At 42.9% G+C, this 14,589-nt stretch overlaps 1 protein-coding gene across 1 annotated transcript in view; it reads left to right on the top strand.

Annotated features, from left to right (window-relative positions):
• LOC108795113 (heat-stable enterotoxin receptor-like) overlaps positions 1–11,199 on the top strand; it is a 20,366-nt gene extending 9,167 nt beyond the window's left edge. The window contains exons 3-6 of the mRNA XM_018566305.1: positions 8,637–8,769; positions 9,361–9,498; positions 10,535–10,623; positions 11,182–11,199. Of these exons, the coding sequence (XP_018421807.1) occupies positions 8,637–8,769; positions 9,361–9,498; positions 10,535–10,623; positions 11,182–11,199 (378 nt within the window). The remainder of the gene's footprint in view (positions 1–8,636; positions 8,770–9,360; positions 9,499–10,534; positions 10,624–11,181) is intronic.
• Positions 11,200–14,589: the final 3,390 nt, after the last annotated feature.

The raw sequence follows: 14,589 nt of genomic DNA, 5'->3' as shown, positions 1-14,589 counted from the left end.
CCCCCCAAACCGGGAAGTTCAGGGAACAGAGGATCGCTTCGGACGAGCGCAGCTGACAGGTAAGTGTGGGGGGACTGGGGTAGAAAAAAGGTGCTGTCCCATTTTTACCCTAATGCAGAGAATGCATTAAGGTAAAAAACGGCCAGACCTTAATACTACTTTAACTTTATTGGTAAGAAACCCTCTATGTGAAAGCAAAGAGATGTGACAGGTCCTCTTTATGGAGACATCAGGGATCTCCGAGACCCCTAATGTGACCTAGGAGCCCCCAAAGAAGCAGATGAAGCAGAGAACTGCTTCAACAGCTTTTGAAGCCGGAGAGTGACACAAGAATACGGAAGTGGTGTAATATACATCACTTCCGCATTCTGACAACGGAGAGGGGCTCAGAGGGAGATAGTGTACTGATATCCCTCTGATCCTCTGTCACAGAGCCACCCTTCTGGTTCTGGGCTTGGACCGGGCACAGCGGAGCTCGAGACCAGCAGGAGGGAGGGCTTCGGAGGGGCGGGCCATACAGACCGGCACGTTATACAAGTGATCTGCCGGCTCTATAGCCAGCTGATTGCTTGTATGTAAACAGGCATCACTGCCTCTTTTTTAAATGGAGGGGCCAACATGCTGAGACCTGATTTTTTTTTTTACTATTAATATATTTCAAGAATTTCTTAGGGTTAATCTTGCACTCTTTTGCAAGCAGTCGTTCGTTTTGAATCTTTGAGAGCTTTATTTCCTTTTTACATAGTTTATATTCTTTGTGGCTTTCAAATGACAGTGTTTTATATTTTTTTAACTGCCCTTTTCTTATTCTTTATGGCTTTTTTAACATTGGATGTGAGCCACATGGGTTTTACTTTTAGGGCTTTGAACTTATTGCTTACTGGAATATATTTTGCCATATGGTTGTGAGCAATTGTTTTGAAACATTCCCATTTTTGCTCTGTGTTTTTTTGATGAAAATATTCCCTCCCAGTCTAAGTCTTCTAAGTCTTCTGAGCATCCCTCAGCATGGGAAAATTTGATTTCAAACCCAAGACTTACTCCACAGACAGAGTTAAAGTTTGTACAACCATATCATACTTGAGTGGGGAACCCAGAGCTTGGGCTAATGCCTCTCCAGAGAAAAACAGTTCTATAGTAAATTATTTCAGTCTACAGGAAACACAATCGGACAAGTTAAAAACCCCTCATCCCTCAGTTTTTGATTGTGTTTCTTACCGTCTGGGCCAGCGCAATGTTTGTTTCTTTGACACCCGACTGGATGGCCTTGTGTCAGCGGTCACCCTCTGTGTGACTCTGCTAGGGTACTGTGTTCCTGAGCCGTGCTTTTTTTTTTTTTTATAGACTGCAGAGGTAGTTTTCCCTAAAGAGAAGAAGCTGGCTCTCTTCCCTAGGCAGAGGGTTGACGCCCAGGCTTGGTATTCCCCAGGCTTTGCCCTGTCTGGTGTCTCCTTGGAGCGTTCTTCCTCATTCTTACAAGCCTCATTCTGAGTTGGGAGCGCCACTTCCAGTTGCAGCATTGCGTCACAAGGACGGCGGCCAGACGGAGAGGGGAGCTGCTGCACGCCGCCAAGGCTGACATGGAGGAGAAAGCCAAGCCTTCTCTTCAATTAACCTAATTTCAAGCTCCTCTATTTTATTTGCCAGACTTCTAGCGTATTTGCCAGACTTCTAGCGTCATGGAGGAGGAAGCCAAGCCGGAAGACTGCAGAGGTTGTTTTCCCTAAAGAGAAGAAGCTGGGTCTCTTCCCTAGGCAGAGGGTTGATGCCCAGGCTTGGTATTCCCCAGGCTTTGCCCTGTCTGGTGTCTCCTTGGAGCGTTCTTCCTCATTCTTACAAGCCTCATTCTGAGTTGGGAGCGCCACTTCCAGTTGCAGCATTGCGTCACAAGGACGGCGGCCAGACGGAGAGGGGAGCTGCTGCACGCCGCCAAGGCTGACATGGAGGAGGAAGCCAAGCCGGCGATGACTGCGCGCACGTCTAAGGTAGCGGTGAGTGATCGCCCTGGACATGGGGGTGGGGGACGGGGTTGTTTGTGCAGTCTCAGGTGGTGGGTCCCCCTATCCTTTCCAGTGGCTGTATTGAATACTGCCTGGCGTGGTCTTATGCCTCTCTCTTCAGGAAGCACATTTGGGAGATAAGCCAGCAGCCCAATCGGCAGTTCCACCTTCTACCTCAACTTCTAAAATGATTAAGCGTTGTGGCAGTTGCAACATTGTTACCTTTCAATTATTCAACCTCCATGTCACTTTTTTTCTTTAGAGGAAATGGAAGATTTGTTGCAAGCAATTTATACTACTGAGCAGATACCTGACCCTCCTAAAGCATGTTCTGTACAAGATGGGCTTTAGATGGGTTTGCAAGATTCACGGGGCAGGGTCTTCCCTTTCCTTAAAAGATTTGGTATTGGGTGAATGGAAAAATCCTGAAAGGAAGCATTAGGGGTTTTTGATCTTGGAACAGGAGATTTTCTTTCGGGAAAGACGAAGAAAAATATTTAAAATGCCCAAAGTTAGACGCAACGTTGTCGCAGGTGTCTAAGAAACAGGACCTCTCCTTTTGTGGACTCTGGAAATCTGAAAGATCAGATGGATCACAAAGCAGAGGCCTTGTTACGAAAAGTATTGGATGACAATTCTTCCGCTATGACCCTGGCTTTGGCCTCCAATTGTGTGGCTAGGAACTTAGACCTTTGGTTAGGGTTTCACAGCATGTTTTCCTAGGGGCCCCTGCAAAACGAGTGATAGATTCTCTGTCGGTTGTGAGTAAAGCAGTTGCATATCTAGCAGATGCTGCAGCTGAATCTGTTCGAGCATCAGCTAGATCAGCAGCTCTTCTTAGTTTGGCTAGGAGAGCTATCTGGTTGAAATCTTGGGATGGGGATGTTTCCTCAAAATCCAAGTTATGTGGGTTACCCTTTGAAGGAAAGTTACTCCTTTGAGAAAAATTTTCGCAACCATTGTTTTTTTCCGAGGCCCTCTGTATCAGAAAAAACAGGGTGGTAGACCTCAGGAACAAAGAAAAAGATGTCCGTTAAGCAAAAAGGAGGTTTGCTCCTCCTGATTCCTCTAACAAGGAATAAACATAACGCCAAAATAAAGGAGGGAGGGAGACTTTCTTTTTTTCATCACCATTTGGTAAAAATGCCAGTAAGCACATACTAGATTTGATAAGAGAAGGTTTTCGGTTAGAGTTTCAAACTCTCCCTCAATTTTTTTTACTTTTTTTTTCTCCCTATGCCTCTGCCAAGAGATCACTTAAAAGCAGCAGCTGTGAGGGGGTAAGTAGAGATATGGACGGAGGTAAGCCGGTGGATGTGGTATATCTGGATTTCTCAAAGGCTTTTGATACGGTACCACACAAACGCTTGCTACACAAGCTGAGGGCTATGGGCATAGATGAGGTGGTGTGTACGTGGATAGAGAACTGGCTACGGGAACGTGTCCAGAGGGTATCTGTAAATGGCACCTTTTCAGACTGAGCTAGTGTAATGAGCGGTGTGCCTCAGGGTTCTGTGCTGGGTCCCATATTGTTCAACTTATTTATTAATGACATCGGGGAGGGTGTTAACAGCGATATTTCCGTGTTTGCGGATGACACCAAAATAGGGAGGGTAATAGACACGGACTTAGACACTATAACATTACAGGAGGACCTGGATAAAATAGGGGAGTGGGCATTAATGTGGCAGATGAGGTTTAATGTCGATAAATGCAAAGTAATGCACTTTGGAATTAAAAATAAACAAATGGGTTATACAATTATGGGTATGCCGCTGGGGAAGTCAGAAATGGAGAAGGATTTGGGGGTCATTGTAGACCACAAACTGAAAGGTAGTTTCCAGTGCCAGGCTGCTGTAAACAAAGCTAGCAGGGTCTTGTCCTGTATTAAAAAGGGGATGTATTGCAGGGACAAGTCTATAATGTTGCCACTTTATAGATCATTGGTTCGACCTCATCTGGAGTACGCGGTCCAGTTCTGGTCACCAGTACTAAGAAAAGATGTCCTTGAGTTGGAAAAAGTCCAGCGAAGGGCAACCAAACTAATTAGGGGTATGGAGGACCAGAGCTACGAGACGAGGCTACTAAATTTAAACATGTTCACATTGGAGGTGAGGAGATTAAGGGGGGATATGATTTCCATGTACAAAATGTTTAATGGTGGTAGCAACATTAGCGATAAACTGTTTAAAATTAACTCCGTTACAAAAACTAGAGGCCATCACCTAAAATTGGTGGAAAAAAAATTCCAGCACAAGGGGCGAAAGGGGTTCTTCACAGTAAGATCAGTTAGGGTCTGGAACTCACTGCCACAGGCGGTGATTTCAGCAAATAATGTGGAATTGTTCAAGAAACTTTTGGACGATTTCTTAAGGGACCGTAATATACAGGGGTACGGGTACTCCTAGAATGAGATCCTAATAGGTTGGACTTGATGGACTAATGTCTTTATTCAACCTCAAATACTATGTAACTATGTAACTACAGGAGTGTGTCCAAAATCTTGCTTCTCAGGGTGTAATTGTCCCAGTTCCAGAGGATCAAATATTTCAGGGGTTCTAATCCCATATATTTCTTGTTTTCAAGCCAGGGGGGTAAGTTCAGATTAATACTGAACCTAAAGAAATTGAACATATATCTTCTGTTCAGGAAGTTCAGAATGGAGAGCATATATTCGGTCTCAGAGATCTCGCAAAAGGACGTCTTCATGGTCACATTCGTGTCACACGTTCCAATTTTGTCAGAACACCAGAAGTACCTAAGATTTGCTTATCAACAATGGGGGGAGGGGGGAAGGTTCTCCATTTTCAGCTCAGAGTCCTGCCCTTTGGACTCTCAGCAGCTCCAAGAATCTTTACGAAAATTCTTGCAGAGGTTTTATCCTACCTCCACGTTCAAAGGATTTCCCTGATTCCATATTTAGACGACATCGTCCTGTTCGCCCAGTCAGAGAAGGAAGTTTTGCTGAACTTGAGGATAGTCAGGGAGACGCTCGAGAGTCTGAGTTGGCTGATCAATCTGGAAAAATCCTCATTTCGTCCCAATACAGAACATTTTTGCGGTTTCAGATCGATTCTTTGAACCAAAAACTGTTTCTCCCAGAAGAAAGTGACAAGTATATTGAACCTAGTTCAGGACTCTTTGATGGCAGATCTCCTATCCCAAATTATGAGAATCCTAGGAGTCATGACTTCAGCTATTCCAGCAGTAACTTGAGCTCAGTTTAATTAGAGGCCCCTTCAGTCTTTTCTTCTGTCCCATTGGGATTGTTAGAAAGAATCTTTGGAAAAACAGGTCTCTTTACCTATAGATTTACGTAAATCCCTAAGTTGGTGGTTGAATCCACTGCCATTGTCGAAGGGCAGGCGTTGGAATCAGCAGACCCCCATAAAAGTCACTACGGATGCAAGCTCAAGGGGGTGGGGAGCTCATTCTCCAGGGTTGCAGACTCAGGGGTCTTGAGCCCCGGAGCTTATGAATGCATCCTCCAACCTAAAGGAGGAGTTAGCAGTGAAGCAGGCCATATTAGCTTTTCAGCACAAGTTGGAGGGGCAGGAAATGCTAATCTTTTCAGACAATGATACGACAGTAGCATATCTAAACTATCGAGGGAGTACCAGGTCTCCCAGTCTTCAAGTAACTGTACAGTTCCTTCTGTGGGCATTTCCTCTCCATCTCTGCAGTCCACATAAAGGGGACATCCAACAGGGTAGCAGAGTCAAGCACATATTTCCCAAGGGGAATGGAGATTCCCCCCCCCCAAATTGTCGACCGTGGGGGTATTCCTGTAGTCGACTTATTTGCAACAAGAAAAAAAACAGGAAAGTGATTCACTTCTTCTCTCTTTCAAGAGAGAGGGATTCCAGTGGGGTGGATGCCCTGTCCCAAGACTGGGAATTCTCCCTAGGCTATGTCTTTCCTCCTCTCTTTCTTCTCCCTCGAGTAATTCAGAAATTAACTCGGTCGGTTTGCAAACTCATTTTGATTGCTTCATGGTAGCCCAAAAGAATGTGGTTCCCAGAACTACAAAGGAAATCAATTCAGCCTCCATGGATTTTGCCCCTCAGACCGGAACTTCTGGTTCAAGGCCCAGTTTGGCATTATGATCCAAAGTTTTTTCATTTGCCGGCATGGGTATTGAAAGGAGGATCCAAGAAAGCAAAGGCTGTTCTCAAAAGGTTGTTTACACCCTGCTATCCAGTAGGGAAGCTAGTAACAAAGATTTACAACAAGGTTTGGAAAGTGTTTTCCTCATGCATGCTGCATTCAGAAGCAGATTTCTAGTCTGTCAGTTCTAGTCATTCTGGATTTCCTTCAAGATGGTGTGGAAAATAAATTAGTACCTTTTTTTTTTTTTTTTTACAGTTTTTTTTAGGTACAAATTTCCGCTCTGTCTTTCTGAACAATAAATTAGCAGAGGATACATTAATCAAATGTTTTTTTTTCTGGCCACCGAACGCATTACGCCTTTGTTGAAACAATTTTTTCCTCCTTGAGATTTGTCTTTAGTACTTGTCTAACTAAACATCCCTTTTGAACCCATTGAAGAGTTGACTATTAAATGTTTATCCTTAAAAATGGCTTTTTTGTTAGCTGTGACTTCAGACAGAAGAGTGGGTGATTTCTCTTCATTGTCTATTAAGGAGCCTTATCTTACTGTGTTACCAGACAGGATTGTACCAAGACCGGATCCATTATATCTGCCTAAGCTAGCCACTATGTTTTATAGATCCCAATACAACGTTTTACTGTCTTTTTGTGAAAATCCCAAGACTCCTGGTGAGGAAAGATTTCATAGTCTGGATGTCAAAAGATGTCTTCTACATTACATAGAGGTTACTAAGGATTTTAGAAAATCCAGTCAATTATTTGTCCTTTTTAGTGGTTGCAAGAAAGGTAGCATGGCTTCAAAAGCTACCATTGCTAGATGGATTAGGCAAGCCATAGCTACAGTATACAGGAAGGAGGATATGAGTATCCCAACTCCCTTGAAAGCCCATTCTACTAGATCTCTGGCAACTTCCTGGGCAGAAAAGGCCGGTGCATCAGTAGATCAGATCTGCAGGGCTGCTGCTTGGTCGAATCAGGACACCTTTGTTAAACATTACAGGGTGGAAGTTCTATCTCAACAATATTTAGCCTTCGGCGAAAATGTCCTGCAAGCAGTGGTCCTACCCTAAGGTAGGATTGTGTTTTCTTGCTTATCTCTCAGGTTGCTGTCCTGGAAGATGATTGGAGAAATCTACAGTTAGTCTTATCGTTAACGACATTTCTACGAATCTTCCAGGACAGCAGGCCTACTTCTCACCCTTACTAGACTTATGTTGTCTAGTTTTCTTCCCCTCGTGCACTGGTGGAGATATTCTACTTTAATCTCAACTGAGGGACGAGGAGGGTAGGAGGGGTTCCTAACTTGTCTGATTGTGTTTCCTGTAGACTGAAGAGCCAATCATCTCTCAGGTTGCTGTCCTGGATGATTCGTAGAAATACCGTTACAGGTAGGACTAACTGTAGATTTTTTTTTTGTGTGCACTGATACTGTGCTTTTATTCATTTAATTGTATATTTTTATCCGTTTAATATTGATTTGGCAAACATTTGCGCAATTATCGCAGGACCTACAAAATTAGTAGCACCATCTTTTTATTCTCCCGGGCCTGTGCTTTCAGAGAAAAAATATTTAACAAATGCTAGCAACACAGCAGTAGAAAATCAAAACAATGGGAACAATTGCAAAAATGGTGTGGCCAGCTGAGGTAAAAAGCATTCTGGAGGGCTTGGCTAATGAAATGAGTATTTCCTTGTTCATTCATGAGTGCCATGTTGTAGAAAAGAGATTGAGGACTCAGTGTCCATAATTTCTTTCTTTATCTCAAAGGGGAAATACCAGTTGGCATGTGTTATTGTCTTTTTCTCTTTTTTAGAAACTTTTTAAAAATGACATTCATTCAACTCAATTCAAGGTAACGTCCTGTGCTGCGTTGTGATAAAATGTATGGTTTTCCCAGTTTTTTTGGCTAAAATTAGGTACCTCGGCTTATATTCGGGACGGCTTATACTCGAGTATATACGGTAATTTTATTGCAATGAACACCAGCATAGCGCACATACTGCACTGTGGATCAGGCATTACCACAACGCATAAATGTGTAGCCACTTAATATATTGTATTTGTTAATAACATTGATTTGACATGTTTGTGACTTGCAATCCAATGCTGCCTTTCCAACCAAGATGGACATTTATGTTATAGGTTGAGTTTTGCTTTATAATGACTATAAATCAAATTTAAAGTTTTTAAACGGACACCTGTAAATACATGTGAAGTTATAAAACTGACAAGGTAGCTAATAATACATTGCTCTAATGGTAGGAGTACCATAGTGTGCAAATTTCAGGAGTGTATTTTAAAACAGAATTTTGGGAAAATGGCCACGTACAGTATCCAGGCTACAGATTTTTATACTGGTTTAGGTCTACAACTTTGTAACCTGCTTATGAGATAGTGAATATATTTGAATGTATTATTGTATTTTGTTTAATTTATTTGCATGTTTAAATGACTGAGTTTTATAGAGAAATAACCTACTGTATATTCTGCTTTTAATGCGATATAATACAAATAAAATATTACAGGGAATGTCTTATCTGCACTCCAGTAAAACTGAAGTCCATGGTCACCTAAAGTCAACAAACTGTGTTGTAGACAGTCGTATGGTGGTGAAAATCACAGACTTTCTTGGAAACTCCATTCTATGTCCTAAAAAAGGTAAAAACATCTCAATAATTATTTATAGCCTTATAACTGCAACCATTTATAGGCCTAAGTAGAGTTGCAAAAGGTTGGAACCTCTCTTGTATTTTTATTGCTTTCACCCTGACAACACAGGTGGCAAAAAACAGCAGTTCTAATTGTTCTTTTTTTGTATTAAAAATAGTGTATTTATCTCTTCATTGGAGAGATGTTTCCCTTCTTTCAAAACTTAGTGAGAAATTACATGTGCAGCAATGGAAGCCCTATAAAGGTTATAGTCCATCCCTACTCGATTCAACACTTAAAAAAATGTTTGGACTAGAGTTGGGCTGCTTTTTTTTTTAAGTGAGCCTGTCACATTCACCAAAGTGTAAAAACTAACATTACTGGTAATTGGTAGGGTTTTAGGCCCAGGTTTTTTTTATAGGGCCACAACCTGTCTGCAAGTTGTGATAAAGGCTCATCCTCTGTCAGATGTATATGTATGATACTAGGAAAATGTTTACCACAAGAAGGAGGGAAAGTTGACGAATAAGTGCACTGAAAGTGCATATAGCATTTAGGAAGTATTACCAACAGTTATCTTCTTTACCATACCTTTTTCAGATTTGTGGATGTGCCCTGAACACCTGCGTCAAGATGGAGTTTCTCAGAAAGGTGATGTCTACAGCTATGGGATCATAGCACAAGAAATAGTCTTACGGAAAGATGCATTCTATACAGAACAATGCTACGACACTAAAGGTAGAATAAAATGTCCAAATGCTAATAACGTGGCAGTTTGTGTGGTATAATGTCAGCAAGTTACACTACATGAAGTCAAAGCAATGATAGATAAATACATTTTTCTAAATCCTGATTTTGTACGTTGGTGAAGATCAACCGTAGACTTGTGGTAAATATAATTTACTGCCTGCTGTAGACACAGTACAAACATTTATATTTGATGGTGAATACACAATAGCTAGTCCTACATTAATTTATTTGGCTCTATATTATTTCTGGAATAGTATCATTGATCAATAATGTTCTATACTAAGTAACTTTTTAACTGCAGACTGTCTAGCCTTGGATAAGGTTTAAAACGTGGCTCCCTTTTTTAAGGGAAGAATTAAACATTGGCAAGATCCTTTTTTTATGCTTATATCTGCACTTATAAATTGTTGTAATAATAGATACGAATGTAACATTTACACTGTATAAATAATGGTACAGCCAAGTAAAAAATTTTGAAATATGCATGCAACAGTGATGGTATATTTTCTAAGACATAACATTTATATTAGGGATGCACCGATGCAGTTTCTTGGTTCTCACCGATGCCAAATACTGATACCTGCATCCCTGGGCCCAGATTAGAAGGATTTCTATCGAAAGAATACCAGCTTCACTTCCCTTGAGACACTGCGAGGCAGCCTGGCTTCATGAACAATCAGGAAACTGGGCGGCAGGTCATGACCCGCCGCCGTCTTCCTGATTGGTCAGGAAGCCAGACTGCCTAGCAATAAGCGAAGCCGGGTTAATAAACAATCAGGAAACTAGAAGGCAAGTCATAACCTGCTGCCCGGCTTCCTCATTGGCCCGGAAGCTGGCTCCATGCTCCCTCATGGCACTGCCGGTCAGAGGGAGATCTTCCTCTGACCGGAAGTTCCGGTATCTGAGCATTTGGGCGAGAACAAGTATACTAGTATTGGTCCATGCCTAAATTATACAATTTAAAATTGAGAAAATGGTGGTGACTTAATTCATGTTTGTCATGCTTTTATTAATCTGAACATAGAAAAACTTGCAAGAGTACAGAAATTCAATGGAGACTATGCCTTCCGACCAGACCTTAATTTAGATTCAGCAGAGGAATGGGAAATTGAGGTAGGTTTTACTTCTTTTTTTTTTCTTCTTCTAGATTTTGCATACCTTATTTATTTTTAAGGGCAGATTACTATCTCCCCATTTACTTCCTTGAACTCTGGTACAAGTGACTAGACATGTGACCAAGCACATCCTCTCAGGGAAGAAAAATGCCTTTCCCTGAGATCTCATGAGTTTACAGATGAGATTTCCCAGCAACGCGCTGCTGATGTAACCTTCCCAAGGTGCGAAGCTTTGGCACTTATATCATTTGTGCCAGAACTGGACCAGGAAGTAGATGAACAGTATGCAGGGGTCAGGAGTGTGTAATGCACAGTGTGCAGAGATCATCAGTATGTAACACACAGGAAAGTACAGAGTGCAAGGGTATTTGTAAGTAAATGAAAAACAAGTTTAATGAATGTAAGATTTTAAATCACCCTTTACCCCCCTTTTTTTTTAAATTCTTTATTTGGAGCCAACATTTTACAATAAGCATACAACATGTACACAATCGAGGGTTGCAAATGTAATAAGTAGACATATACAAATACATGTGTAATAAGTAAATCGCCTAAGTGGCTAATGGACCAGTAAGTAAGTGTGAACGAGGAGGCATAGGGCAGTGGAACATGGTAGAGCCTGTCAAGCGGGTCACTCACTGGGCCTTCCCTAAGGAGCCAGTTAAAGGAGGGAGATCATACAGAGTATGCTCTGCCCTCAGGGGAATCCATGTACTCCAACCAGTAAAACCATGTCCTAGAGTAGCGTTCTTGCCTACCTTGAGAGGACAGAATCATGTCTTCCATCACCCTAATCTCCTCCACTCTGCGTATCCACATAGATATTGTAGGGGTAGAGGGAGTCTTCCAAAGACTGGGGATGCAGGATTTAGCTGCATCCATCAAGTGGCGTACCACAGATCGGGCATAGGCCTTCCTAGACATAGGGATGTTGTGCAACAGGAAAATTGAGGGGTCCAGTGGTAAGTCAGATTCAATGAACTTCTTCACAATGTGGCGGTTAGCCCATACGAACCTTGCCAGCAAGGAGTTGACCTGGCAAAAATACCCGTTGGGGACCGAGATAGGTAGGGCTTGAAAAAGATACAGGAATTTTGGCAAAATAGTCATTTTGATGACATTACACCGTCCAAACCAGGAAAAGAAGCCGTTCTGCCAGCTGGAAAGGAGCGTGCGTACTTGTGCCAAGAGAGGTGGGAAATTGTAGGTAAATATATCCTTCACGAACGGAGGTATAAATGTGCCCAGGTATTTTAACGCTCGGGTCATCCATTGGAAATTAAAGCTATTCTGCAGGGATCGGGTAAGTGGAGTTGGGATTGAGATTCCCATGGCAGTGGATTTGCTGAAATTGATCTTTAGATTGGATAGCTCGCCATACGTTGCAAATTCCTGCATGAGGTTGGGAAGGGAGATTACCGAGTTGGTGAGAGAGAACATCAGGTCATCCGCATAGGCAGAAACTTTATATTCCGCAGATCCCTTTTTAACTCCAGTCACATCAATGTTAGACCTAACATGTCCAAGAAATGGTTCTAGAGATAGGGCGAATAGTAGCGGTGAAAGGGGGCAACCCTGTCTGGTTCCATTGGTGATTGGGAAAGGGTCCGACAGGACGCCATTTACTTTGGCACACGCCGTCGGGATGGAGTATACTGCCAACACCCAGGATAACATGTGTTCTCCCAGGCCTATACGTCTCAGAGTGGCGAACAGGAATTCCCAGGAGACCCGATCAAAAGCCTTTTCAGCGTCAGTAGACAGAAAAAGGCAAGGAATTTTGGATGTCGCTGCATAATGAACGAGGTGACAGGTCTTGATGGTGTTATCACGAGCCTCCTGAGCTGGAATGAACCCCACTTGGTTATAGTGTATAAGGTCAGGCATGTGAGGGCTCAATCTAGTCGCCAATATTTTGGTAAACAGCTTCAGGTCGGTGTTCAGGAGAGATATAGGACGATAGCTGCTACACGAAGATGGATCTTTTCCATCTTTTGGGATAACTGAAATATGGGCGGATAGAGAGTCTCTGGTGAGCCGAGAGGTGGAGGACAAGGCATTAAAAGCCTGTGTAAAGCCGGCCCGCCAGTACCGTGGTCATAAGCATATAGTATTGAGTTGTGAAGCCATCAGGGCCAGGCGATTTCCAGTTTTTCGTGGATTTAAGCGCAGCGGTAAACTCTTCCGAGGTTATGGGGGCATCTAGCGTATCCCTAATCTGCGCATCTAGAGAAGGTAGAGCGCTCGAGGATAGGTAGGAGGAAATCTTATCCTGTAAGGTGCTCCGAGGAATAGAGTCAGGTGTAGGATGCAGGTTGTATAATTTGGAGTAGTAATCTCGGAAGGCATTAGCTATAGCCTCCGGGAGTGACACTTTAGTTTGGTGGGATGTAACCACATGTGGTACGTATGAGAGCTGCCGTTGTTCCCTCAGGGCTCTAGCCAGAAGTCTCCCGCATTTATCCCCCGACTCATAATATTTTCTCCTACATCGTGCAAGCGCCACTTTTACCTTATAGGAGGTCAGTGAGTTTATCCGTTGGCGAGCGGATAGAATGTCAGCTAATAGTGTAGGCGAGCCGGTCGATTTATGTCGCAGTTCCAGGCCGTGTAGAGTATGCAACAGATCTAACAATTTGGCCTCCCTCCGACGCTTGACTCGTGTGCCATGCTTAATCAGGACACCCCTAATAAAGACTTTGTGTGCTTCCCAGAGAAGAACTGGGTCGCAGTTCTCTACGTCGTTGAGGTCAAAATAGGAGTGTAATTCTTTAGTGACATCATTCAGGATGAGTGGGTCTTGTAGGAGGCTGTCATTAAGGCGCCACTGCCACGAATTACGTGAAGGGTGGTCCGATAGAGTAATGTGCATGAAGACCGGGGCGTGATCTGACCATGTGATAGTGCCAATGTCTGTGGTGGTTATCATCGCTAAGTATTGGTGGGGAACAAAGAACATGTCTATTCTAGAGTACGTATCATGAGGTGTAGAATAGAAGGTGTAGTCTTTTACGGACGGATGTTGTTGACGCCAAGCGTCGACAAGCTGGGAGCGATAGAGAGAGCGAAGAATGCGTCTATTAGCTGTCGGAGAAAGTGAAGACGATCTCGAAGATGAGTTTAAGGATGGATCCAGCGTAAGATTGAAATCCCCTCCTAGAATCAAAACCCCTTCAATATAGGTCAGCAGCCTATCTAGAATACTCTCTAAGAAGCCCCCCTGATTGGAGTTTGGGGCGTAGATTGCCGCAAACGTGACCGCCGTGTGACCTATCTTGCCCTTAAGAAGCAGGTATCGTCCCTCAATATCAGTCTGGCAGTCTATAAACGTCCAGGGAACCAGCCGTGAAAGCACTACAGAGACCCCTCTGGATTTGGACGTCTCGTTGCAGGAGTGGTAGGAGAACGGGCCTTTACCCCCTTTTACCCCCTAGTAAAAGGGGGTGAAGGGCCACTTTAACGTATAGCTAACAATTACAAAATTATGACTGTAAAGAATGTGATTGTAAGCTTCATTCTACAATCAAAAATAGTTTACAGGTATGCTGTGTGCTTTTTATTGGGAATTACTTTCCATTGTTCTACATTTTTAATAAAAAATAAACATGCTGTTTTACATGAAAGCTATAGGGTTGTTCTTATGGCTAGATGTTGATTCACTGGATTATTATAAAATTTGGGAACTCCAGTGCTAGCATATCTCTGCCCCCCAGCCATGGAATTTGACTCCCATTATTGCGGAATCAGCATTCTCCATCATCCTGGTACAATTTCTGAAAAATCCAACATAAACAATTGAAACTGTCTTTTACTAGATTAACCCACGAGTATCTATTCTAAACTGAAATATAAGTTAGGATTGGGCTGACTCTTTATAGAACAGGTAGTTAAAAAATTAACCCTTGCAGTGGGGCTACCCCCACACGTGTCTCCGCAGCCTCTTCTCCCCCGGGCTCTGGCGTTC

The sequence above is a fragment of the Nanorana parkeri genome, unplaced genomic scaffold (assembly GCF_000935625.1).
Source record: "Nanorana parkeri isolate BGI_ZX_2015 unplaced genomic scaffold, ASM93562v1 scaffold934, whole genome shotgun sequence".
NCBI lineage: Eukaryota > Metazoa > Chordata > Amphibia > Anura > Dicroglossidae > Nanorana > Nanorana parkeri.
The sequence above is the reverse complement of the archived record's forward strand: the minus strand, read 5'-3'. Positions and strand labels throughout refer to the sequence as shown.